Below are 24,178 nucleotides of genomic sequence, written 5' to 3' on the forward strand. Positions count from 1 at the left end.
GCCATTGGGAAGAGGTCAATAGAACATATGTTATTTTATTTAGACGAAGGATATTAAAATTTGTTACAGTCCTACATGCCAAATGAGATTCCACCCAACTTATGATTCAATTTTAATATTATAAAACTATTTAAATAATAAATAATAATTAAGTTGAGAGTTTATGGAGTTTGGTTTTTTATATTAATTACGTATTATATAATTTAATTATTATTTTTACAGGAATTTTAACTTTTATTATTTCTCACTATTCTATTGTACAGTGTCGACTTCGAATCTCCACCGCCACAAATTAAAATTAAATATATATATATATATTATATAAAAAAAAGCTACCCCACCGCCCCACCTCTTCTCTACCTCAAGGACCAAACCAAACGAAACAAAACACTTTTCTCTTCGCGATTTTAGAAAAATAAAATAAATATAAAAATTAATTCACATATTCATATTGTATTTTTATATTATGTAAATATATTAAGTATCAAAACTAAAATGACTTTTTAATTATATTGATATACATTTTAGTATGATTTAATTATTTAAATTTTGAAGTACGAATTTACTAATATTTATCATTATAAAATATATCAAGCTTAATTCAATTAGTCGGTGAAAACGTCATAAAAAGAGAGTGAATTTCACTAATATTTTACTTCCAACTTTGATTGTGGTTTGAATTGTTTTATTGTGATAATATTTTATTATCAAGTTATTTAATATATTTTCTTTATGTTTAATAATTTGAATAGTATTTTTAATTATAAAATAAAACATTATTGAATAAGATTTAAGAATAAACACATAAAATCAAACATATAAATTAGTATAAATAAATATAATAAAATTGTCCAATACAAAATACAAAGTATTCTATATATGATTGAATAGTTACGCCAAGAGCTTTTTTCTACGGTATCATTCCAACCTCAGAATTTTCTGTTTAAATTTTTCCCTGGAAAAATAAAACCTTCAAAATTTTTCCGGTATAATTGGTACCAGCTGGCGATCGAGGAGAGCGAGCTGCAGCCTTAACAAGCATTGACAAGCCTCCAAACGGCGCTTTCTGCAGTCGACACGCCCACGCCACGCCACAGCTCCGCCATCTACTATTTAATTTTCCTTTTTTTAAAAAAAAAAATTTCTTTATATCCAATCAAAACGCCACCCCTGCTTTACGCTGCTCTTCTTCTTCTTCTTTCATGAAAAATCTCAAGTCCTCGAGATCTCTGATCCCGCAGTTCTCTGATTAAGCATTTCGATTTATTTTTCGAGTTTGAAAAAAATAACTTAAGGAGATCTTTCAAGAATAAGAGGCAGTTTCTTCCTAGTTGTTTGCGTTATCTTCGGTGATCGTTTGTGCGTTGAGAGATTTATAGCTGAAAAAGAAGAAAAAGGAAAAAAAAGAGAAGAGTAAATTATTCGACTGGAAATTGAAATTTGATTAGTCGACATGGTTACTGGAAATATATTTCATTGCAGAAAGAATTCATGGCCGCCTGAGGAATATGTTAGCCGTCACACTTTACATTTGGTAATCCTTTTTATTTTTTATTTTTTATTTTGGTCCTCGTATATATATTGGCGGAGGAGAGAACTCTGTTGATCATTTTCTAAGTTGATTTTATTTATTCTGTTTGTTCAATCAGGGAAAAAAAAAGTGTAAAAGCAGAAGAAAGAAACTAGTGCTACTATAAAAAAATTTATCAGGATCAATGTTTGTTTTTCCTCGGAACTAGCTGCATCCTGATTGATAAGATTGGAAATTTATTTATCGAAAGATGGAAAATTTACTTACTTTTTTAGCTGTCTCCTGATATTGTAGATGGATACAAGACGTGCTTTAGCAAATATTTAGTTTACATTTTTTACTTTTAAATGTTGATTAAGGAATTTGGCTGTTTCTTTGTATTAGCTACTAATCAAAGCTTGATATCAGTCTTGCAACTAATCATAATTCAGGAAAAACTTCAGAAAAATTAGAAGCTTGACTGGTCTGTTGTAATTCCTGTTTTCGATATGAATGGTTGATTTTAACAGCTAGTGTCTGATCAAATCCTATAAATTTTGAAAAAACAGTTGAAAAAGAAGTTTTGAACTTGATGGTTATGTCACATGATAAAGTTTTAAGTCTCAAATGTAGGGAAGAGACTGATCATGTCCGGTAACATCTCGAATTAATAGGAGTTTGTTCTTCCTGATATTTTTTCATATTTGACGATCTTAAATTCAGTAATTATGCCATATGGAGTGAGTGTTTATTGCTGAGTAGGAGGATAAAGGATGACGTCTTTGTTTGATTAGATTTTCTTATTAAAATGGCACATCGATTCTATCTAAAACTATTTTTTGACATGATAGTTTTAGGTTTAGTTCGAGATGAACTTCTAGCATTCTGCTATACTAATTCTGCTGGTTTTATACTCCTATATAGTTTGATTTTGATAGTGCTGGTCCACCAAAACATGCTTGGAGAAGGCGATTAAACAGCCATGCTAATATTCTAAAAGAATTCAGTATTACGTTTATGGAAGCAATAAAGATGGTAAGCGATGGAAAACCCTATTTGGCTGATTTAAGATACAGATAATTAACTTTTGTAGCAAGTGTGCATGCTATCCCCTTTCCTGGTTACCTCTTCTAATTGATCTTGGAATTTGAAACCTTAGGTGCGATTAGGTATACGACTATGGTCCTACGTTAGGGAAGAGGCATCTCATGGCAGGGTAATTCTTTGTTCTATTTAGTTTGCAGCTATTTGCTTCTTTTTTCTTTTTCAAATTTTGGAAGCAGGCAATTTTTGTGGATATCACAACTGCAGGATAAAGAATTTTTCTGAGTAATTTTTTATGTTGTGGCATGGTTATGTGCAGAAAGCACCTATTGACCCTTTCACCCGTGAAAGTTGCAAGCCATCTGCATCTCAAGGAGTTCCATTGGGAGGAATGGGGTATTTATGTGGTTCAGCTAAATGGTTTGGTTTGTACTGCTGGAAGGTTTTATGCATCTGATTGTGGCAATTTGTGTTGCAGGAGTGGGAGTATATCCAGGGGTTTCAGAGGCGAGTTCAGACAATGGCAAATTGTTCCTGGAACTTGCGACTCTTCACCTGTTATGGCTAATCAATTCTCTGTAAAGCTCAGCTCTTCAACTTGTTTACTTGTTGACGCCCTCTTCTTAGTATTATTTTAATTCTAGGAATAATCCAAATAAAAAAGTATGCATGCAAAATAAGATTGCTGTACTTATGGTTTCAGGGTTGCCATTTGAACATATGAAATATGCATTGAACTTGAATATATGTTCCTGTAAAGACAAATTGACAAATTTTCTTTAAAAGAATTTTCAAGTTATCATTTAGATTTAATAATGTGATTTTCGTTTTTCAAGGTATCATTTGGATTTAATAAAGTTATTTTCATTTTCTCTTTCTAATCTAGCACCATCAAATATGGTTTCTGTGGAAAATTGAATTTTGAATATGATCTTAGTAGCAGATTATAGGTGCTCCAAGCTAATTTCTTGAAAAGTCTGAAAGTCTCTCTCCCCAACCCCCCTCCCCCCAGTTGAGGGCAAAAAAGAAACATCAAACCGGCTTTTTCTTTCTCATAATGGTTTTATTCTTTTTCTATGCTGCAGATATTTGTATCTCGTGATAGTGGGAATAAGAAGTATGCATCGGTTTTGGCTCCAGGACGACATGAAGGATTAGGGTAAGAAGGAAAATCTCTTAAGTTCTAATACAGTTATTCTAAAAGCTGCTGGTATAAATATGCATGTTGCAAAAGAAATAGATTTGAAGAAGAAAGATTAATTTGAGATTCCTGTGACTTGTGGCTTGCCTAGATTGAAGAAGATTATCTTGCTTTCGTCATAATTTTGAAGTTTGGTATGGAACAAGTCTAATTTCAGTTTCATGCTTTCAGGAAAGCTAGAGATGAGGGTATTTCATCATGGGGTTGGAATCTGAGTGGCCAGCATTCTACATATCATGCTTTGTTTCCTAGAGCATGGACAATATATGATGGTATCATTCAAGCTTTCTTTGTTATACATATCAGTTTATTTTTCTCTGGATCGTGTTTTATAAGGGTCTTTTTTTTCAGGTGAACCAGATCCTGAACTAAAAGTGTCTTGTCGTCAGATATCACCTTTCATACCCCACAATTATAAGGATACCAGTCTTCCGACAGCTGTTTTTGTCTACACAGTATGTTTACTAAGATCTAATGTCAGGAACTTAAGTGACTCGTTACACTTAGCCCTTTTTGGTCTCTTCTGCTATTTCAGAATTAATTTATAATTGGTTATTTACAAGACTATTTTATAGCTTTTTGTTTGTTTTTTTTTTCTTACAAGGCCATTATGTGTTCTATTGCAGTTGGTGAATACTGGAAGAGAAAGGGCAAAAGTCAGCCTACTCTTCACATGGGCGGTAAGTTAATTTCTGGGTTCAAGCTTGTTTAATTTTGCATTTAATTTTACACTATCAATAAAAAGACTGGTTCTTGCATTTTTCAGTAATCGATGTTTGTTTCTGCAGAATTCAATTGGTGGAGTTTCACACTTATCCGGAGATCATGTGAACGAACCATTCATGTGAGTATATTTATTGTATGTTCTTTCTATTTCGACTATGTGCATTGGACACTTATTGACTTCCTTCTCTTTTATTTGATAGAGGCGAAGATGGAGTCTCTGGTGTACTTCTTCATCACAAGCAAGTCATGAAACCTTAATAGCTATATATATGACGGTTGGTTTGCAGTTTTCACCTGTTTATTTCACTGTTAGAAGAAGTGAAAGGGAACACAATGTATTAAGCACCTTTATTGCTTCGTCTAATCCTGAGCCCCTTTCTTAATAGACACAAGCTCAAAAATAAGTAGGGCTAAAAGAAATGGAAAAAAAAGAAGACGCAAAAGTTAAAGCTGGATTCTGACATAAGCCACTTAATCATGCATCACTAAAAACTTCAAAAAAGAAAAAAAGATAAGAGGTTTTTCCCTCATGAAACTCAGTAGCTTAATTAAGATACATCATTTACTAAAAGAAAGAATGAGCAATGCATTTTTTGTTATGAGACTGTACTTCTGTTGCTAGCAGAAGTTGTTAGAGTGGTTTGGCATTTTTCTCAGGGATAAAAAGCTCCTAGAACTCACTCAATTTACATTGTCTTGTGGCAAACCTGCATTTACTCTCAGTTTACTGACAATTTTAACTACTGGATAGAATATTATAAAAAGCGGGATGGGGCTCTTTTTCTTTTTTGTTACAAATGGGGGGACATAATTTCATTCCTAGGTAATGTGATGAGAAATCACGAGGGATATGTCTGATTATTGCATTTTTCTGAAGCATAGACGAGAGATAATGAGTATGCCTGATTTGTTAGATGTGAAAAGGCATAAATCATTCAGTTTACCTTGTCTTATGACACACCTGTTTTCCTTATAAACCTTCTAGGTCTTTTAGATGTTTGAAAGGTAATTTGGAGGCTTTCTGTAACAATCCAAAGTTCAAAATATTGGTACTATATTAGCGGGTTATTCTTTTACTTTTATATATATGATCAAGAAACTAGATTATTTCTTAAGAATTTTGTTAATATGCTTAATATATATTCTGAAAAATCTAGTTTGTCTTTTCCCTGAGACCTTGAATTCTGAAGATTGTTGGAATATTAAAAAGTTTGCTTTTGACCTCTATTATTAAGATTTTTTCTGAATTAGCACTGGAACTTTCCTCCGGTCCATGAGTTTCCTGGACTTTTTTTCATTGCTGCATTGTTATTGTTTGTATGTTCAGATGAATTATCATCCAGCTAGCCTGCTTGCATTCTGCTTTGGTGCATAAGTTATAAATATATTTCTAACACAACAAATGGATTCAAAATGTTCCTAAGAATTGCAATCATTTCTCAGGACTGCTAAAGGGAACCCCCCTGTTACTTTTGCCATAGCTGCATGTGAAACCCAGAATGTCAACGTGACAGTCCTACCATGTTTTGGTCTTACTGAAGGTCGGTCTGTAACAGCGAGGCAGATGTGGGATAAAATGATGCAGGTAAGTTGTAAACTTCCTACCTTTAATTTCAGCCATGGAACTTGTCAACCTTGGATATATATTCAATCTCAAATTTGTAATCTTACTGTACGGATTACTAATAGTGCTACAGTATCCTTTCCAAGTTTGTTAGAAATTATTGCCATGCTATGCCTTTTCCTGACCCATTTACGAATTACATTGTTGTTTTTGTGGCTAAAGGATGGACAATTTGATCGTCAAAATTTCAATAGTGGCCCAAGCATGCCTTCATCACCTGGAGAGACACTATGTGCAGCGGTCTCAGCCTCTGCCTGGGTGGAACCCCATGGAAAATGTACTATTGCATTTTCTCTTGCTTGGTCTTCTCCAAAAATAAAATTTTTAAAAGGGAGCTCATACCATAGGTATATTTACAATGCCCTTTTCCCTTTTTCCTATTAGTGAATGCCAACATGTTTAATTGCTGTGTTTTACCAGATCCTGGATTGGATTTTTGTGATGTTGCTTCTATTATGCGTCTTGCTTATAATCAATTCATAACAGATGAAAGGCCCCAACATGAATCTAATGCCACAAGAAATTTCACACTTCAGTGTTATAGGAAAACAGCAGTTATTAGTGTCTCTGGTTCCTGCTATCCTTACTATGTTTTCCTTGTTCAGTAGGATTGAAGGCTTGTAATTTGCTTACTTTTCATTTTATTTACCCCAGGAAAGCTGATTAACGTGTTGTTTTTATATCAAGGAATGCTGGCTTTGCTTGTTCTCAGTTACATCTTTATGTCAGGGTGGTATTACGATTAGATGATTATTTCTGAGAAGTTCTTTTCTTTTCTTACAGGAGATACACAAAATTCTATGGCACTTCTGAAAGAGCAGCTTTGAACTTGGCGCATGATGCACTGACAAGTATGCATTTGGCTTAAATATCTTCCATTTTCTGGCAGTATTTTATATCTCAAGTCATTGACTGTAGTCATGCTTTCCAATATGTCTTTTTCTTTCGGAGTTATATTGTTTAAGAGATTTCTATTATCTTCATTCATCTAAGACCTATAACATTTGGATTGTTCTTAGATTACAAGCGGTGGGAAGAAGAGATTGAAAAATGGCAAAGTCCTATCCTCAACGATCAAAGGCTGCCAGAATGGTAACATCCGCTGCAACCTTCTGCTTCTCTCCTCATCCTTGTCTTGCATTTTGTTCTGTATGCCCCTCTACTTTTAATTTACTGGTTTTGTGTCCAAAAAGAATTTTTCTTCCATGTAACAAGGCCTCCTCTTGGTCATGTGGAAGCTAGTATATAAGAGAAGTGGTATATGAATATGATGTGTTACTCTTTCTAAATGGCTTTCTAATTCCTGAATGCTTGCTTATGCTATGTCAGCGCTAAAATAGACTTGAAATGTATCCATGATCAGCACATATTTGTCTTTCCTTCTTGGCTAGAGACTAGAAAGAATGTGAATACGAAAGAGGGTATGGGGTGGATTTGAGACATCGGAGTCCATGCATCTTTGACTCTTTCCAGGGGCTCATGGAACTTTAGTGTATTTGGTTAATGCCTTCGAAACTCTGCATAACCATTGTTCAAAATATATCAGTCTCAGCAAATACAGCATTATTGTAGTTTATTTTTGGTTCTATACTGTCAGTTTGTGCTTATAAGCAATGACATTACCTCTGAAAAGGGAAGGGAGTATGTATTTAGTTGCATATTTCTTCATATTTCCTGGTAATTAGCAAACCCTCTTTATGTATTTTCAGGTATAAATTTACACTGTTTAACGAGCTCTACTTTTTGGTTGCTGGCGGAACTGTTTGGATAGGTACTTATGCAATGTGCCCTGCTCTTTTTACATCTTGGTTTAGCTTAAATTTATTTTGTGCACTGTTCTACGTTCTGCATCATTTACTTGTATCATCTTGTGTAGCAGTAACTTATAACATCTTAATCTTTCTAGCTTAAATACAAGTTACATAACCACTTTGCAGATTCTTCCTTGCCATCTACAAATGTGAAAAATGATCAAGATTCACCAGAAGATGCACAAAGGGTAGATGTAAAAGTAACTGAAGCTGAAGTGAACCGCAGGCATACTACCATTTCTGAGTACAGTACGACTAGTGGCTGTAACGGTTCTACTGGTGATGTGTTAAAAAATAACAGTGATCCAGCTGTTACTCAGAATAAAAGAAACAGCAATAATTTGTCAGAGCACTTCAAATGGCAGGATCAACTAGATGACTATGACGATGTTGGTAGGTTTCTGTACTTGGAAGGAGTGGAGTATATCATGTGGAACACTTATGACGTGCACTTCTATGCATCTTTTGCCCTTCTTGATCTTTTTCCCAAAATTGAACTTAATATTCAACGTGACTTCGCCAAAGCTGTTTTATCTGAGGATGGAAGGAGAGTGAAATTTCTAGCAGAAGGTAATTATGGAATTCGAAAAGTTAGGGGAGCTGTTCCTCATGATTTAGGGACTCATGATCCTTGGAATGAAATGAATGCATATAACATACATGATACAAGCAAATGGAAGGATTTGAATCCCAAGTTTGTGCTTCAAGTGTACAGAGATTTTGCTGCCACAGGAGATATGCAATTTGGAGTTGATGTTTGGCCTGCTGTTCGCACTGCAATGGAGTACATGGAACAATTTGATAGAGATGATGATGGCTTGATAGAAAATGATGGATTTCCAGATCAAACTTATGATGCTTGGACTGTCCATGGTGTAAGTGCTTACTGTGGTTGCTTATGGCTTGCAGCTCTCCAAGCTGCCGCTGCAATGGCTGAGCAGATAGGTGACAGGTTCTTTGCTGAAACATGCAAAACTAAATTTTGTACTGCGAAATCAGCATTCGAAAAGAAACTGTGGAACGGCTCTTATTTCAAGTATGACAGTGGATCAAGTAGTAATAGTAAGTCGATACAAGCGGACCAACTGGCAGGGCAATGGTACACAGCGTCTTCTGGCTTGGCTCCACTTTTTGATGAGTTCAAAATAAGAAGTGCTCTTCAGAAAATATATGATTTCAATGTGATGAAAGTTAAGGGAGGTCGGATGGGCGCGGTAAATGGGATGCATCTCAATGGAAAGGTGGATGAGACTTGCATGCAGTCGCGTGAAATATGGACTGGTGTTACCTATGCTGTAGCGGCAAATATGATTCTTGCTGGAATGGAGAAAGAGGCATTTGCTACAGCTGAAGGCATTTTCATTGCAGGCTGGTCAGAGGAGGGTTTCGGGTAAGTCTTTAATATGACTCCAATTCCTCATATTAGTTCATATGATTGACATTGTTGGTATTTATGCAAAAGAAACATGATAAGTAATTTCCTTGGCCATCAAAAACATTGGTTTGTATAGTTCAAGTGATCAACGAGATACTAAATGGCCTGTGCTATCTCCTTTGGTGATTGACAACCTGATTTTAGTCATCCTAGTGATACCGATAGCCGGACTCCTAAACTGCCCTTTATTTTTAGGATCGTGTACTTTCACCGAGATTAGCCTTCGAAACCTTCTTATAAGGGATATGAAAGTTAACTTCCTAGTTCCTACTTTTTGTGTCCTTTTCGATTTTATCTAAATCCCATTTTCTTTTTCAAACAGATACTGGTTCCAAACTCCGGAAGCATGGACAATGGACGGCCATTTCCGATCCCTTATATACATGAGGCCTCTTGCAATATGGGGTATGCAATGGGCACTCTCTATACCCAAAGCTATACTTGACGCCCCTAAAGTAAACATGATGGATAAAATCCTGATATCTCCGGCAACGTTTTCATTGTCTCTCACCGAGACCGGAGTTAGAAAGATTGCTAATAAAGCCAAGTGCTTTGGGAATTCGGTATTGCATTGTGCATGCTGATCATCATACTCATGCAGAACCCCGACATGTTAAATTAAGTTGTCATCGGCTTCCCCTTTAACCCCATTTTCAGCAGAAATTTGAAGCTGGTGCAGGTTAATAGGGAAGCTGGGAATAACATAACTGAGCAGCAAAAACGTGGCCTAGCAAACGAAAAATAGTGATCCATTCTGATAACTAGGACTTGTAGCACATTTTTTTCTTCTTCATATTCTTATTAAGAAAATGTGATTTTTCCATTGGTTGAGGTGTATCACTGAAAACCCGACCATTTACATATTCACTTGAAATTAGGCGATAATCCCAGTAACATCTGACCTTTTTCTGATTCCGACACCACGCATATATTATATTCGCTACCGGTAAAAAATTGGTATCCATTATCTGATGCTATTATCTTTACGCTTGTACTATATATATTTAATATAAAAACAATTTTAATTGTATAAGAAAAATCATCTATGTACTGGGCGTAAACTGCCAAAGATTTAGGATTCATACTTCCCTCACCGGATGTTTTAGTTGTTACCGTAAACTATATTTTTATTTTAGTTTTAAATTTTATCTTATTTATCCCATAAATTAGGAAGGAATTAAGACAATCTTAGATGGATTAGGTAAGAACTTCGATTGAGATATAACATCTGATTTCTGGTGAATATGTCGTTTTCGAGAGTACCAAGTCATTCCCAGGATTTTCTCTTTTTATGTGTTCCGTTACGTAGTACGTTCCCCTCATTTTGTATGAGAAATATCTACCATTCATCATGTAGTATAATAGGTGTACTATAAATTTTAGTATCGCCGTTTTTCATGTACTCGTATAGTCAATGGCGTTTATTTTATGCCTTAGTTAAGGAAATTCCTTATAAATAAGGATGAGTTTTTGCTGAAAGGGCTTCACTTATCTTTTTAAGACGCTCTGCAAGTGCTCTTGTAGAAAAAAGAAGTTTTTTAGACTTTTTACAATATTTCTTTTAGACTGAAATATGTATACATATAAGAAAAAATTCATGAGGTTTTTAAATTCTTGTTATTTCTTCAATTCTTAGTTATGGTTTTGTTTTATGTTCACTCAAACCAGCAATGACACAAGTCATACGCTTTGTCATTGCTATATCGGTAGATCCTATGTATAAGAAATCTTATGGTATTAGTTGACGACGACGAATTTGAAAATTGCAGCTAAGCATTGCAACGAAGTAAACTGTAAAAATAAATAAAAATATAATATAACGATTAATTCTTTCAATTTTAATCATCTAGAAAGAATTTGTCCCCAAAGCTGATTATTGTCGAAAGACGTGGTAAAATAAATAAATAGTAGATTAATTAATTCTTTCAATTTTAACCCTTAAAAGAAAACCTATCCTTCAAATTAAATTGCAAGGCTCATCCAACTAAGGCGAGCCCTCAAAAAATTGGAGCATTTGCCCGAGCAGACGGTACTCTTTAATCAAAGGAGAAAGGATAATTCGCTTTGTACTCACGGCGTGGCTGCTTGATTGAACACAGCGTGCAGCCCCCATTTTTAACAAAGATGGAGGAGCTTTATCATTACCCGCATTAAGTTGTGTGGGATCTGTAAGAGCGACCTGACGACGCCTCTGATGCGAGCAATGTGGAGCAAAGTCTTTACTTCAGATCCGAGCGATAATTATTTCACTTTTCTGAGCAACCGATAGATGAAGAGTGTGAATTTGACACTTCAGAGAAGGAATTCATGATGGTAGAAGCATGTTAATTCTGGCTTTCTTTCTAGCTTGGGTAATGGGGTTGTTAAGCGTTAGTGTATTTGAATTTTGGTTAAACTACATAGTGCTAGATTATGGATAAATTTTCGTTTTTATTTAAGTTATTAAACTGTTAAAACTGATGTTATAAGGCATTGTTTGTACTAATCGAATGTTTTTTTTTCTTCTCTTTTACAATTTAATTTTTTTTTTCATAAAATAACTTTGAACGTTATGAATTTATAAACCAAAATTCAAATAGTTTTTTTCTTGGATATTCGACACTAACTGTTAGATCGACATAAATCTAAGGTTTGTTCTTCTATTCATCGATAGGTACTATCCATTGTATTGATTGTTGAATCATCGATGATTCACTTACGAGTGATATCACTTGGAACTTGATGGTAGAATTTTTCTTTTAAAAAAAATTTTACGAGTCTAGTGATCTAAATAAAAAATTTTAAATTGTTTAGTGACAAAATGAAATTTTTGAATAGTTCGATGACTAAATTGTAACTTTTCTTAGTTAAGTGATCAAAACGAAAACTACTAAATTGTAACTTTTCTTAGTTAAGTGATCAAAACGAAAACTTACCCATAATTTAATGACTAATGGTGTAATTTACCCTTAAATTTTCAATTATTAAATATAACTTTGGGTAAACTACATTCAAGATCACTAAATTATTATTAAGTTATGTTTTGGTTACTCAACTTCAAATCGTTACAAAATTTTTATTTAAATCACTAAGCTATTAAAATTATTGTTGTATGGCTTTTTCCTTCATACCACCTATACCAACATAAAGCTCTTTCTCCTTCTCTTTTACAGTTTAGTTTTTTTCATGAAATAACTTTCATCGTCATAAATTTCCAAACCAAAATTTAAATATCTTTCTTTTCCAATATTTGACATTGACTATCAAATTGGTTTGGATTTAAGGTATATTTTACTCATCAATTGGTACTAATCCACCATATCGATCGTCGAATTATTGCTAAGAGCTCGCTAGTTGAAATTAAAAAAAAAAAACTAAAGTTCAAGTGACTTAAACAAAAACTTTTGAATAGTTCAGAGACCATTTTATAACTTTTGGATTAAGTGACCAAAATGTAAACTTATCAATAGTTTAGTGACATTAATTATTGTTTACTTTATAATTTTTTGGGTATGATTAAGGTATTCCTTATATCCATTTTTTTGGTCAAAATCAAGGTATCCACCGTTGATAGCAGTAATTAATCCCTCACTGCGAGTGCTCTCCAAAGAGATAAACAACTGATTATAAAATATATTTCATTCCCATGAGTGAAGATCGAACCCCGACATCATAGTTAAAGGATGAGATACTCTTTATATTCATTTTATAGTTTATGAAGATTAATTTATTTTTGAAGTCGGTGCCCTTCTCAACAAAAAATACACTATACCTTACCTTACTATTGCTGCATCGGAACTTCCTCATCGCAATTATTTCCATCTCCACCAAATAATTTGCTGCATTCATTTTATAAACGTCGATGGCATCCTACATTGTGATGTTGGAGGTAGCTACCGCGGTGGCAGCTGCTACTGCTGCATCATCCACCCTATGCTGTGGATACTAATAACCAGATGTCATGGATGTGGGATTAATCGAAGGGTTATAATTTAGGGCCGTAGAATGGAACCATCATGAAAATGGAATATTGTATTTTCATTTCTACTTAAATTTCTATATTCCGCTCATCATCAATGAAATATGCTTCATCTGACTTCCCGTATCATCAATGAATTATTTAACGCACTTTGTGTTAAAAAATTTAATTAAATACAAATTAATTCTTTAAACAATGAGTTTGAAATATTTATTTCCTAAACTACATTTCAAAACTAAAATTTTAAAACCCAAAAACTAAATTTAATTTTCAACGCTACATTATTTTTTTCTTTATTCGGAATTTCTGAAAATAATATTTACCAAAAACAAACATTTAAGAATTGAATACAAAAGGGCAAAAAACAAATCTACATAAAGTCAAATGGTTAAAGACAAGCTAACCTTGAAAAGCATATAGATACAATCATCATAAGGCTCAATCTTCCTGTCTCATCTGCAGTCTCTTAGCCATATGACACCCGAAAATAGCCAAATTTTATACTTGATGCAGCTACTAATTCCTAAAAAAAACCAACATTTTGTTCGCCGGATCAACCTATCCAACATCATTGAATGACCAATAAAGAAAACAGCTTCATAGATAAGAATATATCCCTTAGTTTCCCGGTAATAAAAGATAAATCATACCAGGCTGCTGCGAAACTGTCTTATTTCAGCTTAGTCGAGCTTGACATTAGAGTACAAAAGTGTGTCCCTTGTCAGTGGCATATTGAGAAGGAAGTAAACCTGCAGTAGTGAAAAGGAAAATGCAAATGAAAAAAGGATATATACATGTCACAGTTAAAAGAAATATAATCAATCGAATAAACGACTCTTACAGCCACACCCCAATAACTGAACAGTCATTAAAACTCCTCAATCAGTGAACAGTATAGAGGATGTGGATCAATATGGACAATGATGCAACAGACCAAAGCCTTTGCCAATGAAAACCTAGAGAAAGAATTTTCTTTTTCCCTTTTCCAGAGGGTCCCAATACTTTTTCTTGGATCCTATAGCCGGTCACTCTTTTGCACCCACTAAGTAAAACAAAGTCTTGCTTGAAATCAATCATCAGAATTCAAAGCAATATAAAAACCGATTTCTCTGAATTTTTAACTAGCTGGAAAAGCTGGGGTGAAAGAACTCCCAAAGTTCATTAAAGTACGATTATTTGGTTTTACGAAATTGGATTTAAGATGGAGCTCCAGTATTACAAGAAATGTTTAAAAACAAAAAACTCTAGGAACCACGCAAAAGCTGGAACCCAACTTATATTTAAAACAGATCTTACCCCCAGGAGAGTTGCGATGAGAAGAACAACTCCAGTTATCCATGCAAGGGTTCTTCGAACCAAAACTTGTGCAGCAAGGGTGGTATTAGTTGGAGTTTTTGTTTCTGCCAACCAACGTGGAGATGGACGAGAGGTAAACATCACATTTATCAATGGTTTTGATACTGGTTGAGATGCCCCATTAAAGACAAAAACTCCAACAATTTGACCTGCCCAATCAGCGGTTAGAGTTTTAAAAAAAAATCAGCAGCCAGGGATTGAGGGGGGCCGGAATAAATGCTGCCAACAACTCAAGAGAAGAAAAGCAATCACTCTAAATTTTGTGAATAATATCATCATCACAAATGTTCAAAGATTTCAACATAAATTGCTATGTCTAGTTTTACAAAGATATATAAATATATATATGTACATTACTGTGTTCTTTACCAAAAGTTGCCAGTATGTCTGCCTTTGCATTTGTATACACAGAGTATGTAATAAATGTAAATCTTAATCAAATGGTTTAACTGAAGACCTTTTTCATTCTATGGGAGTGTGTTCAATACTTTACCAACCTTCATATGCTGTCTGCAGTGAATCAAAGATCTTTGGAAGTGTGGCAAGCAGAAGCCTCATTCCTAGCTTATCAAAACCATCAGCATCCTGCTGCTCTTGCAAAGCCTGTATTATATATATTGTTGGAGACATTAAGAGGATTACCAAGTAGGCAAGTAATGAGGAAGCAAACATAAACAAAAGGCAATACAACTACAGACATTAAAATAACATGAAGATACATGACCAAATAGAAAAAAAAATAAGCATGTCCGATGCTTGAGGCCCATAATTAGAGAGAATCCAAGAGAGTTTTAATTGATATTAAACACCATCATGGAAAGTGAGATGAAAGGGATAAAAGAAACCTTCCCACTTAAACATGATGGTCTCCAAGTATATTTTCAGGCAAGACATCAATGCATGAAAATGAAATACTACTATTAGCCAAATGAAGTCCATATGTTTAGCACCTTAATCCCATCAAAAGAACCCACTATCAACTCAGCAGGTCTATGCAAAGCCTGTGACAGATCTTCATGCATTTGCATTGCTTTCCTTATATTGTGGAACAGAGCAAACAGTTTTGATGCAAATTCCCTGTGTACTTTCTGCAAAAAACCAAAATCAAAAGCACTCAATTGGGTAAATAAGAATTCAAGACAAAATATGACTACTACCATGAAACAGCGCCAGTCAAAAACAATTCATAGAACAGCAGCTAAATATTGGTTCCTGAATAAGACCTTTGACATTTGAAGGTCCACATCGTCACCATTTTCCAAGGGAATTGCCAATATTCCATGCAGTGGCTTAGTAGCATCAGGTACATATGATCCACCCAACCAAGATGCCTAAACACATTTAAAAACCAATGTCACATGTGTGACCCAGATAAACAATCAAAGGGAATATAAACAACCCAGAAATTAACTAAAGCAAGCCAAGAATAATAAACTAACAAAGTCATTGATCTCTTCTTCAGTGTAATCTCTTAGAGGCTCGTCCAAGGAAATAACAGATACTTGCTCTTCATCTACAAGAAAATTTATGCAGTGAACAAATACTATGAATGTATGCATTCAGGGAAAATCAAAAACACAAAAAAGTTATGACTACATCCACTAGTTTTATGTATTGATAAAAGGTCAGGTACCTGGAAGCTGAATGTCCACTTTACTTGAACCAAGACCAACACTACTCTTCAAGGCTTTGTGGAAGAGAGCATTCTTGGGTCCAACAACAAGAGGATCTGAAGACCAAAGAACATTTATTTAAGCAAAACACTTGAGAGTAGTAAGGGGAGAAGAATCAGAGGAAATGATCTTTTATGAAAAGAGAAGGTACCATCAACTCCACTAACTTCAAGCATAAAAACAGCACGAGGTCTATCGAATGGATTAGAAATGAGAACCTCATTCAGCTGCAAAAAAGCGTCGGATATCTTTGAATTAAAGCTTCTAAGAAAAGAAATAGGAAAACTAACAAATTTATTACTGAGAACTGGTAACACTAAAGAGCGTGACCTTAGATGAGCCAGCAGCTGAAAGTGTAATGGGTGGTGGAAAACCAAGCAAGATTGATGCAGTCGCACCAACTTCAGGTAACAACATTGGCTCTGACTGTTAAAAGAGACATGACAAAGGTTATTCCAATATCAATAAGCCGCATATATATACATATGGGCAAAGTAATTTCCCCTACTATCCAAAGTCCATCTAAGAAACACATTGAAAAACTTTATATCATATAAAAATGGCAGACTGGCAGAAAATGATAGTAACATCAAATTATCAATACAATCTTTAACATTAATCAATTTAAAACTAGTAATAATACGAAGAATAAGAAAGCTCTTATACATTGTAAAACATCTACATAAAACAAAATCACTAAATTAAAATACTACATAAGTTCCAGATGTTATTTTACAATTTTACATATTCTGGACAATTCAACTTAACTATCCACAATCTCTTAATACTTAAAATCTTCACCAAATTATAATTCTTGAAACCTAATTATAAATGAATGAATTAAATTAGAGTATAAATAAATAACTAAATAAAACCTGAGAGGCATCGTTAGAGGATGGAGCGCGAAGGAATTGATGAGTAGGACTGTCGATGAAGAAAACTGATCCAATAGATTCAGCCTACAGTAACAAAAATCAGAAAAAGAAAGAAAGAAACTGAATCAATTAAAAGAAATATTACAATCTGATATAATTATATGAAAATAAAACAAAAGATTTAGAGATAACAAACCCTAGAGATTGAGAAGAGAAGTGAAGAGATCAGGAAAAAATCTATAATCTTCATGGTAAGAAAAATGATTGATTAAGGGAAAGCGCGAGAGCGATCTGTGTTCTGGTCTTTTACCAATTTAATCTGTGTGGAAAAAAAAAATGGTTCGAAGAACCGTGTGGATTGATGTACGTATTTTACCTACAATTATTATAAGCAAAATTAAAATTGTTATCTAAAAATATTATAAGCAATTAATTAATTTTTAAAACTAAAAATATTTTTATAATCTTTATACTTTTAAATAATTTTAATTAATTAATTATTTTTAATTTTAAAAATTAATTAATTGTTTATGTAATCAGCAAAGTTAACAATTAAATTTTCTTCTTTTTTTTGAGTGATTCCACAAAAGTTTAAAAAATTAAATAGAATTAAAATAACTTTTGTAAACTTAAAGTTTAAATAAATTATTATGTCTATTTTTATAATATTAGTTTGCCTCTTGAATTTGTTCAGAAATTTCATACTTTTTTGACGTGATTAGCACTTTAACTTGTATTCCATCACCTAGGTTAGTACCTATAAACTAACACTATTCATTTTTGCTAATGTGAAATTGATAATTAATCTATTAGTGACACATGATAGTTATCAATATGCTACATGGAAAATATAAAAAAAACTTTAAAATATATAAATTAATAAAAAAGTTATAATTGTTTTCACATTAAGAATGTACCTAAATAAAATTTGTCTTATTCTTTTTATTCTTTTTTTAATTTATGCTTATCACATCGTATTCCGAAAAGCTGCCACATATTATCACTAGATTAATTACCAATATCATGTCAACACAAATTAATAGAGTTAGTGTAGAGGTATGATAGGTGATTGAATAAAAGTTCAAGTACCAATTAGATATTTTTGGATAAATTGAGGGGCAAATACATATTAACACTTTTAGTTACCAGTGCTGTCCGTACGTACTGTTCTTCTTCCTTAGCAAAGCTGATTGGTTCCCGTGAAGAAAACTTTCTGTATTTCAATTGGCCTGTAAGTATAGGAAAACCCATCATTGCACGTTTAGTTGTTAATGAAAGCAAGCTTCCATATACTGTTTTATTTATGTTCTTTGTCCTTCACCCATTTTCTTGACAATCATATGGAAGCTAGATTCTTTTCTTTATAGTAGAGAGCTCTTGATGGTTTTTTCTTTCATTCCTTGCACACTTCCTTTTAGCATCTGATTTCCTCATTGTGATCATCTCTGAGGATTCTTACACCAATGATATCATATACATACATATGTATATATAGTCATGAATTCAACAGAGGCCTTTATATCATCGTTTGATTTGGGAAAGCATGGAACAGGAGTATATTATTTTGCTTCAGAAAATCTTGGTAGTTCTATTTTCTGTAACTTTGTTCTGGAAGATAATCAAGCACATGTGTGGTCTATTGATCATAGAAAAAGAGCCTGTGACGGTACTCGTTACCGGCGCTGCAGGCAAGCTTGAAGCAATTCTTGTCTTTTCATCATCTTTTTTCCTTTATCAAATATGACAAATTGTGCACATAAATCATAAACAGTTTCATTTATGCTTATGTAGTTTCAAAAGTTTGATTTTCTTCAACAGGACAAATTGGCTATGCTCTTCTTCCCATGATTGCTAGGGGGGTCATGTTAGGCCCTGATCAGCCTGTAATTATTCACATGCTTGATATCGAACCCGCAGCTGAGGCCTTGAATGGAGTCAAAATGGAACTGATTGATGCAGCCTTTCCTCTGCTCAAAGGTATATATACGTCTCATGACTCCCATTTTCTTGGTTGAAAATTTCTTATGATTTCTCGTCATGTTGTTTCGAAAAAGATGTTGTTGCGACGACCGATGTTGTCGAAGCCTGTCAGGGCGTCAATATAGCTGTCATGGTTGGCGGATTCCCACGGAAAGAAGGTATGGAAAGGAAGGATGTGATGTCCAAGAACGTATCGATTTATAAAGCTCAAGCTTCGGCCTTGGAACAGCATGCTGCCCCTGACTGCAAGGTGAGAAAACCAGTCTAATTACCAATACAAATTGTCATGAAATTTGACATCAGATATATTAGTACCAGTTCTTATCATCCAGGTGCTAGTGGTTGCCAATCCAGCCAACACCAACGCACTTATCTTGAAAGAATTTGCACCTTCAATTCCGGAGAAAAACATCACTTGCCTTACTCGTCTCGATCATAACAGAGCATTAGGCCAAATCTCTGAGAAGCTAAACGTTCATGTTAGCGATGTGAGGAATGCTATCATATGGGGAAATCACTCGTCGACTCAATATCCAGACATTAATCATGCAACTGTCAAAACCACAAATGGAGAGGAATCTGTTAGAGATGCCATAGCAAATGATAATTGGTAACAAGAAACCCCTAGTCTATCTTGATGCTTTTTAATAAGTTTCCAATCATTCTAATAACTCTTCCTAGGTTGAACACCGAGTTCATTACCACGGTGCAGCAGAGAGGGGCCACCATTATCAAAGCTCGCAAGCTATCGAGTGCATTGTCAGCTGCAAGTGCTGCTTGTGATCATATACGTGATTGGGTTATTGGAACACCCAAGGTGGTTAATCTTTATTTTTACATTGCTTGCTGTATTGACAACTCCATTGTTTACTTTGGGTTCATTTGTTCAGGGAACATGGGTGTCCATGGGAGTGTACTCTGATGGGTCATATGGAATTCAGCCTGGCATCATTTACTCCTTCCCAGTTACATGTGAGAAAGGACAATGGTCAATTGTTAATGGTAAGTTGCATTCGCTTCGACCATGCCAAAATTGATGCATACTTGAGGCAATGATTTGCTTATTTGAGAATATTTCATTGCAAATGGCAGGGCTCAAGATAGATGAATTGTCGAGGGAAAAAATGGATGCAACGGCGAAAGAGCTGATGGAGGAGAAAACACTTGCCTATTCTTGCCTGATTGATGATTAAGTGAATGAATAGTTGGAGACTAATCAGTAACTAATGAACTCATGAAAATCATTATCATAATAATAATAAGGGAGATAAGGCATTTTGTTCTAACTTTGTGTTTATTTGCAGTGAACATCTGTCTTTATACATAAATTTGCAAAATTTCTCATTCACGTCAATACTACGTTAATTGAGGATTCCGAAATAAATATTGGATACCAATGTGTCAAATACGATAATTTTTTAAGTATTGAAAGATGAAATTATATATATTCTATAATAACAATTGACACAATTATGGTAATAAATAATTCTAGCCTAGTTAAACTTGTGTATCAAGAATTGGTCATAGTGGCAGTTGACCTGTTAACTGATTAAACTGGTTGAATCCATCAGTCAGCTCAGTTAGATTATTTTGTTTTGTTCTATTTTTAATAATTTATCTAATTAAATCGGTCTAATTGGTTTGACCATTTTTAGGATAGACTCTTTTCATTTAGTCGGTTAGTTTAATGTATAAAGTAACTTTTAATTCTTGAATTTGATAGTTTTTCATTTTGATACTTAAATTTTTTTTATATTAATCTCGAAACTTGACAATTTTTCTAGTTTAATCCATGAACTTGAATTTTATTTAGTTACATATGATTCCACATCATCACCCAATTTTTTAAAATATATATATATTTTTTTCTTTATAATTTGTAATTTTTTATTTTTTATTTTATATAATTTTTAAAAGATAGGTGATTATGTGACACAATCTTAAAGTGCCATGTTATCACTCTTGAATGAAATCTAAGTTCGAAGATCAAACTGGAAAAATTAACAAGTTCTAAGACTAATGTGAAAAAGTAAAAGACGAAGTCGAGAAAAATTATTAAATTTAAGAACTAAATGTTGTTTTATCTCTTATTAACACATTTACTAAAAGTGCCAAGTTGAAGCTTTTGGCTAGGGATGTAAATAAAGAAAGAGTTCGATGAATCAACATGAATAGTAGACTTTTGTTGATTTATATTCTTTTGTTAAGTTAAATACACAAAATTTCATCAATCTTTCCAATTTTCAATCCTTCAAATTTTCTTTAGACCCTACCATATTAAACTAATAGATAAGCATTAATGGTGAAAACTCATAAACTTTTGTTAGACTCGATATTTAGATTAATTCCACCATTTATTCTCTGATTTAAATTTTAAAATCATTAAAATATTAATATCATATCAATTAAATTTTTTATACACTAATCATTTAGTTTGTGAGATTAAATGTGAAATCAAATTTGTCAAAATACATTGATAACACTTGTTTCAAATAGTATATATAAACGCGTGCATAAAGTTGAAAAAACACGTGCATAAATAATTGTATGGACAATTTAAATTTAATATGTTGAAAATTAACTCTTAAAATATTTGATAGTTAAGCTCAGGGATGAATTTGATTAATATAATATTGATATTTTGAGGATTTAATTAAAATATTTTAAAATTTAAATATCAATTTAAAATTTTGATAATAGTTTGCAACATATCATGCAATTAAACCATCAATATTTATATAAGCTTCCTGGAATGCATAAAAAATTTGTCTTTTCAACTTTTCCCACCTTCCACCATTAATACATCTTGTTTTATTTCTTGTTCTCTTTTGCGTACCATAAACTAAAGACCAGACTCAGTGGTCCGCCTGCACCTCTTCTTCATTCATTCATGGATTACCATCCCTTCTCCATTACTGGGCGGGGGCTGCTTTCTGTTTCTTTTTCATAACAATTCCATGGCGGCTGCTTCTAACAAAACTTTCACTCCGCAAAGCAACTCAACGAACACACACTTTACCCTCCTCTTCATCCTTCTTCTCCTCCTCGTTTCGCCGGTCTTTGCTAGCCGGCCGCCGCCAGCCTGTCCCTCTTCCTGTTACGACCAACTTTTCTCATCATCATCATCATCATCTTCTTCTTCTTCTTCTTCTTCTTCTTCTTCTTCCCCAACGTCAGCTCAAAAACCGGCCTCGAATTCGCATCCGTTTCAGGCACCGACGATCGCCGCCGCCGAAGGCAGTCCTAGAGATCGACGGTTCAAAGGTGCTGCTCACGAGGTGCCTAGTGGACCGAATCCTGAATCCAACTAGTAAGCTCAAAAGGAAGCATCACATTTCACCACCACTACAAGCTGCTTCCATTGTCCTCGTTCTCAAATATTCCCCTTTTTTTCCTTCTCATTTTACACTTTCCTTTGATGTGTTACGCTGGTACATGTAATGTATGAAATTTTTGTTAAAGGATAGATAAAGATATATAAGGGTTTTATCCACTTCATTTTATTTTTTTAGTTAGTATGGCATGTTATGTTTTTCTCAATATGATTTTATTCGGAGTTAGTATTTATTCAATAATTAAAAAATTAATTATAAATATTAATATAAAATATTTTAAAGTTTTTAATATTATTTGAATAACGCTATGAGCTCTCATAAGTAATATCGATTTCAAACATGGTAAACGTTAGTTTATAAATTAAATTAAATTTCAAGTTGTTAGCTGTTATATGTTGGATTTTGATAATATGTAATTGGAGAGATTTGATTTTGTTTTCAATTATTGAGGTTAATTAGTAATCAATCTGTCCCGACCTCATTTCCAATTGCCCATTGAATGCCCCAAAAAGCATAGCCATGGCCTCTATAAGTATGATCTCCATAACCACACTACCCCTGTTAGACTGGCACCTAGCTACTAAGAGACCTCCATCGTGGTCCCGCAAAATAGCTCCATGGCCCATTAGTTGTCCATACTGCGCAGTGCTGGATTCAACATTAAAGTTTCAGATCAACTGACCCGTTCGCTAATCACTAGGACAAGCTATTTGAAGTCTCAAACAGCTAGACGTTGTGCACAATAAAAGTTGTGCATGTAATTACCAGTAAAGTCAATGAAGGGTCTCACTTTGGTAATAAAAGTTTACTTCTCATCCCCAAAATTTTCTAGCATCCAGGGAGCATCCTAGTCCAGTACGTAGTTCATTTTGTTCACAAAGCAAACACCAGAGTCCACAACACGTAGGCACGTGAAAGGCTTAGTAACTTCGCATGCATGAATGATCCTGGTAATGACTCATGTTCGTGCTCTTTAGATGTTTCTTCCAAAACAAAAAGCTTTACAGATTACCCAACTGATGGGGGATTCTCATGTCACGGCAGTTCCATGCCATAAGCGTCACTTAATCTTTGGTGTTAATCATATTGTGATCAATTGTCTTCTCACGGACTATACTCTTTTTCTCCATATCTATCGGCTTTGCCCCAAGTTGAGACTCATATAGCCCATCACATGAGTAAACGCATGTGAGATTTGGTTACCTATTTTCTTATCTATTAGCTTTGCCCCAAATTGAGAATCATATTCCATCTCCTGAGTTTAGTTTTGCTCGTATTCACCTCTATCTGACCCACATATTTACAGCCCAAAGGATGCTCAATGTAAATTTTAATATTTTGATACATGTATGTATGTTATAGTTTAATTATTTCATATAGTCAACCAAATCACTAGTTTAAGAGAAAACTTTTTCTTAATTTAAGGTTTTGGATGAAATTATATTCATAGTTTAAATTTCCACTACTCAATCTTCCCTTCATTGTAAAAAAAAAAACTCATATTATATTTATATTACATCTATATTATTATTTAAATTTTTAACTAAATTAGTGTCACGAGTTAATTGACTAACAATTTAATTAGAAAAGATTAATTTACCCTTCCTATTAAACAATTATTATTATTGTTTGATGACATTTTGCTTTTAT

General features: G+C 33.8%; 3 protein-coding genes across 10 annotated transcripts; 2 read left to right on the top strand and 1 right to left on the bottom strand.

Annotated features, from left to right (window-relative positions):
- The first annotated feature begins 905 nt into the window (after nucleotides 1–905).
- Nucleotides 906–10,266, top strand: LOC105800360 (uncharacterized). The gene is made up of 18 exons (XM_012631446.2): nucleotides 906–1,534; nucleotides 2,435–2,545; nucleotides 2,670–2,726; nucleotides 2,874–2,950; nucleotides 3,033–3,132; nucleotides 3,640–3,713; nucleotides 3,927–4,027; nucleotides 4,107–4,210; nucleotides 4,382–4,435; nucleotides 4,544–4,599; nucleotides 4,682–4,720; nucleotides 5,925–6,066; nucleotides 6,268–6,452; nucleotides 6,889–6,956; nucleotides 7,125–7,197; nucleotides 7,815–7,876; nucleotides 8,043–9,306; nucleotides 9,674–10,266. Exons 1-18 carry the CDS (start codon nucleotides 1,454–1,456, stop codon nucleotides 9,933–9,935), a joined length of 2,910 nt encoding a protein of 969 aa, XP_012486900.1. The 5' UTR covers nucleotides 906–1,453; the 3' UTR covers nucleotides 9,936–10,266.
- A 2,677-nt stretch (nucleotides 10,267–12,943) lies between these two features.
- On the bottom strand, nucleotides 12,944–17,578 carry LOC105800361 (uncharacterized). Of its 7 annotated transcripts, none has more exons than XR_008188950.1 (13): nucleotides 17,410–17,578; nucleotides 17,214–17,297; nucleotides 16,669–16,764; nucleotides 16,490–16,565; nucleotides 16,299–16,394; nucleotides 16,105–16,178; nucleotides 15,889–15,996; nucleotides 15,616–15,753; nucleotides 15,163–15,268; nucleotides 14,606–14,814; nucleotides 13,960–14,058; nucleotides 13,714–13,832; nucleotides 12,944–13,266 (listed from the first exon to the last, which is right to left on the bottom strand). XR_008188950.1 is itself a non-coding variant. In XM_012631448.2 (12 exons), the coding sequence occupies exons 1-11, from the start codon at nucleotides 17,461–17,463 to the stop codon at nucleotides 13,990–13,992; spliced, it is 1,110 nt and encodes a 369-aa protein (XP_012486902.1). In that variant the 5' UTR covers nucleotides 17,464–17,578; the 3' UTR covers nucleotides 13,572–13,832; nucleotides 13,960–13,989. The 7 variants fall into 7 exon arrangements, 3 of the variants coding, with proteins under 3 accessions (XP_012486902.1, XP_012486901.1, XP_052477353.1); XR_008188953.1 differs by having other exon boundaries at nucleotides 12,944–13,275; XR_008188952.1 differs by having other exon boundaries at nucleotides 13,714–14,058.
- Nucleotides 17,579–18,330: 752 nt separating this feature from the next.
- Nucleotides 18,331–20,577, top strand: LOC105800362 (malate dehydrogenase, cytoplasmic). Of its 2 annotated transcripts, none has more exons than XM_052620721.1 (7): nucleotides 18,331–18,444; nucleotides 19,032–19,190; nucleotides 19,268–19,443; nucleotides 19,526–19,803; nucleotides 19,875–20,010; nucleotides 20,084–20,195; nucleotides 20,286–20,577. In XM_052620721.1, exons 2-7 carry the CDS (start codon nucleotides 19,058–19,060, stop codon nucleotides 20,384–20,386), a joined length of 936 nt encoding a protein of 311 aa, XP_052476681.1. In that variant the 5' UTR covers nucleotides 18,331–18,444; nucleotides 19,032–19,057; the 3' UTR covers nucleotides 20,387–20,577. The 2 variants fall into 2 exon arrangements, with proteins under 2 accessions (XP_052476681.1, XP_012486903.1); XM_012631449.2 differs by lacking the exon at nucleotides 18,331–18,444 and adding an exon at nucleotides 18,603–18,901.
- The last annotated feature ends 3,601 nt before the right edge of the window (nucleotides 20,578–24,178 follow it).

This window comes from Gossypium raimondii, chromosome 9, assembly GCF_025698545.1.
Source record: "Gossypium raimondii isolate GPD5lz chromosome 9, ASM2569854v1, whole genome shotgun sequence".
NCBI lineage: Eukaryota > Viridiplantae > Streptophyta > Magnoliopsida > Malvales > Malvaceae > Gossypium > Gossypium raimondii.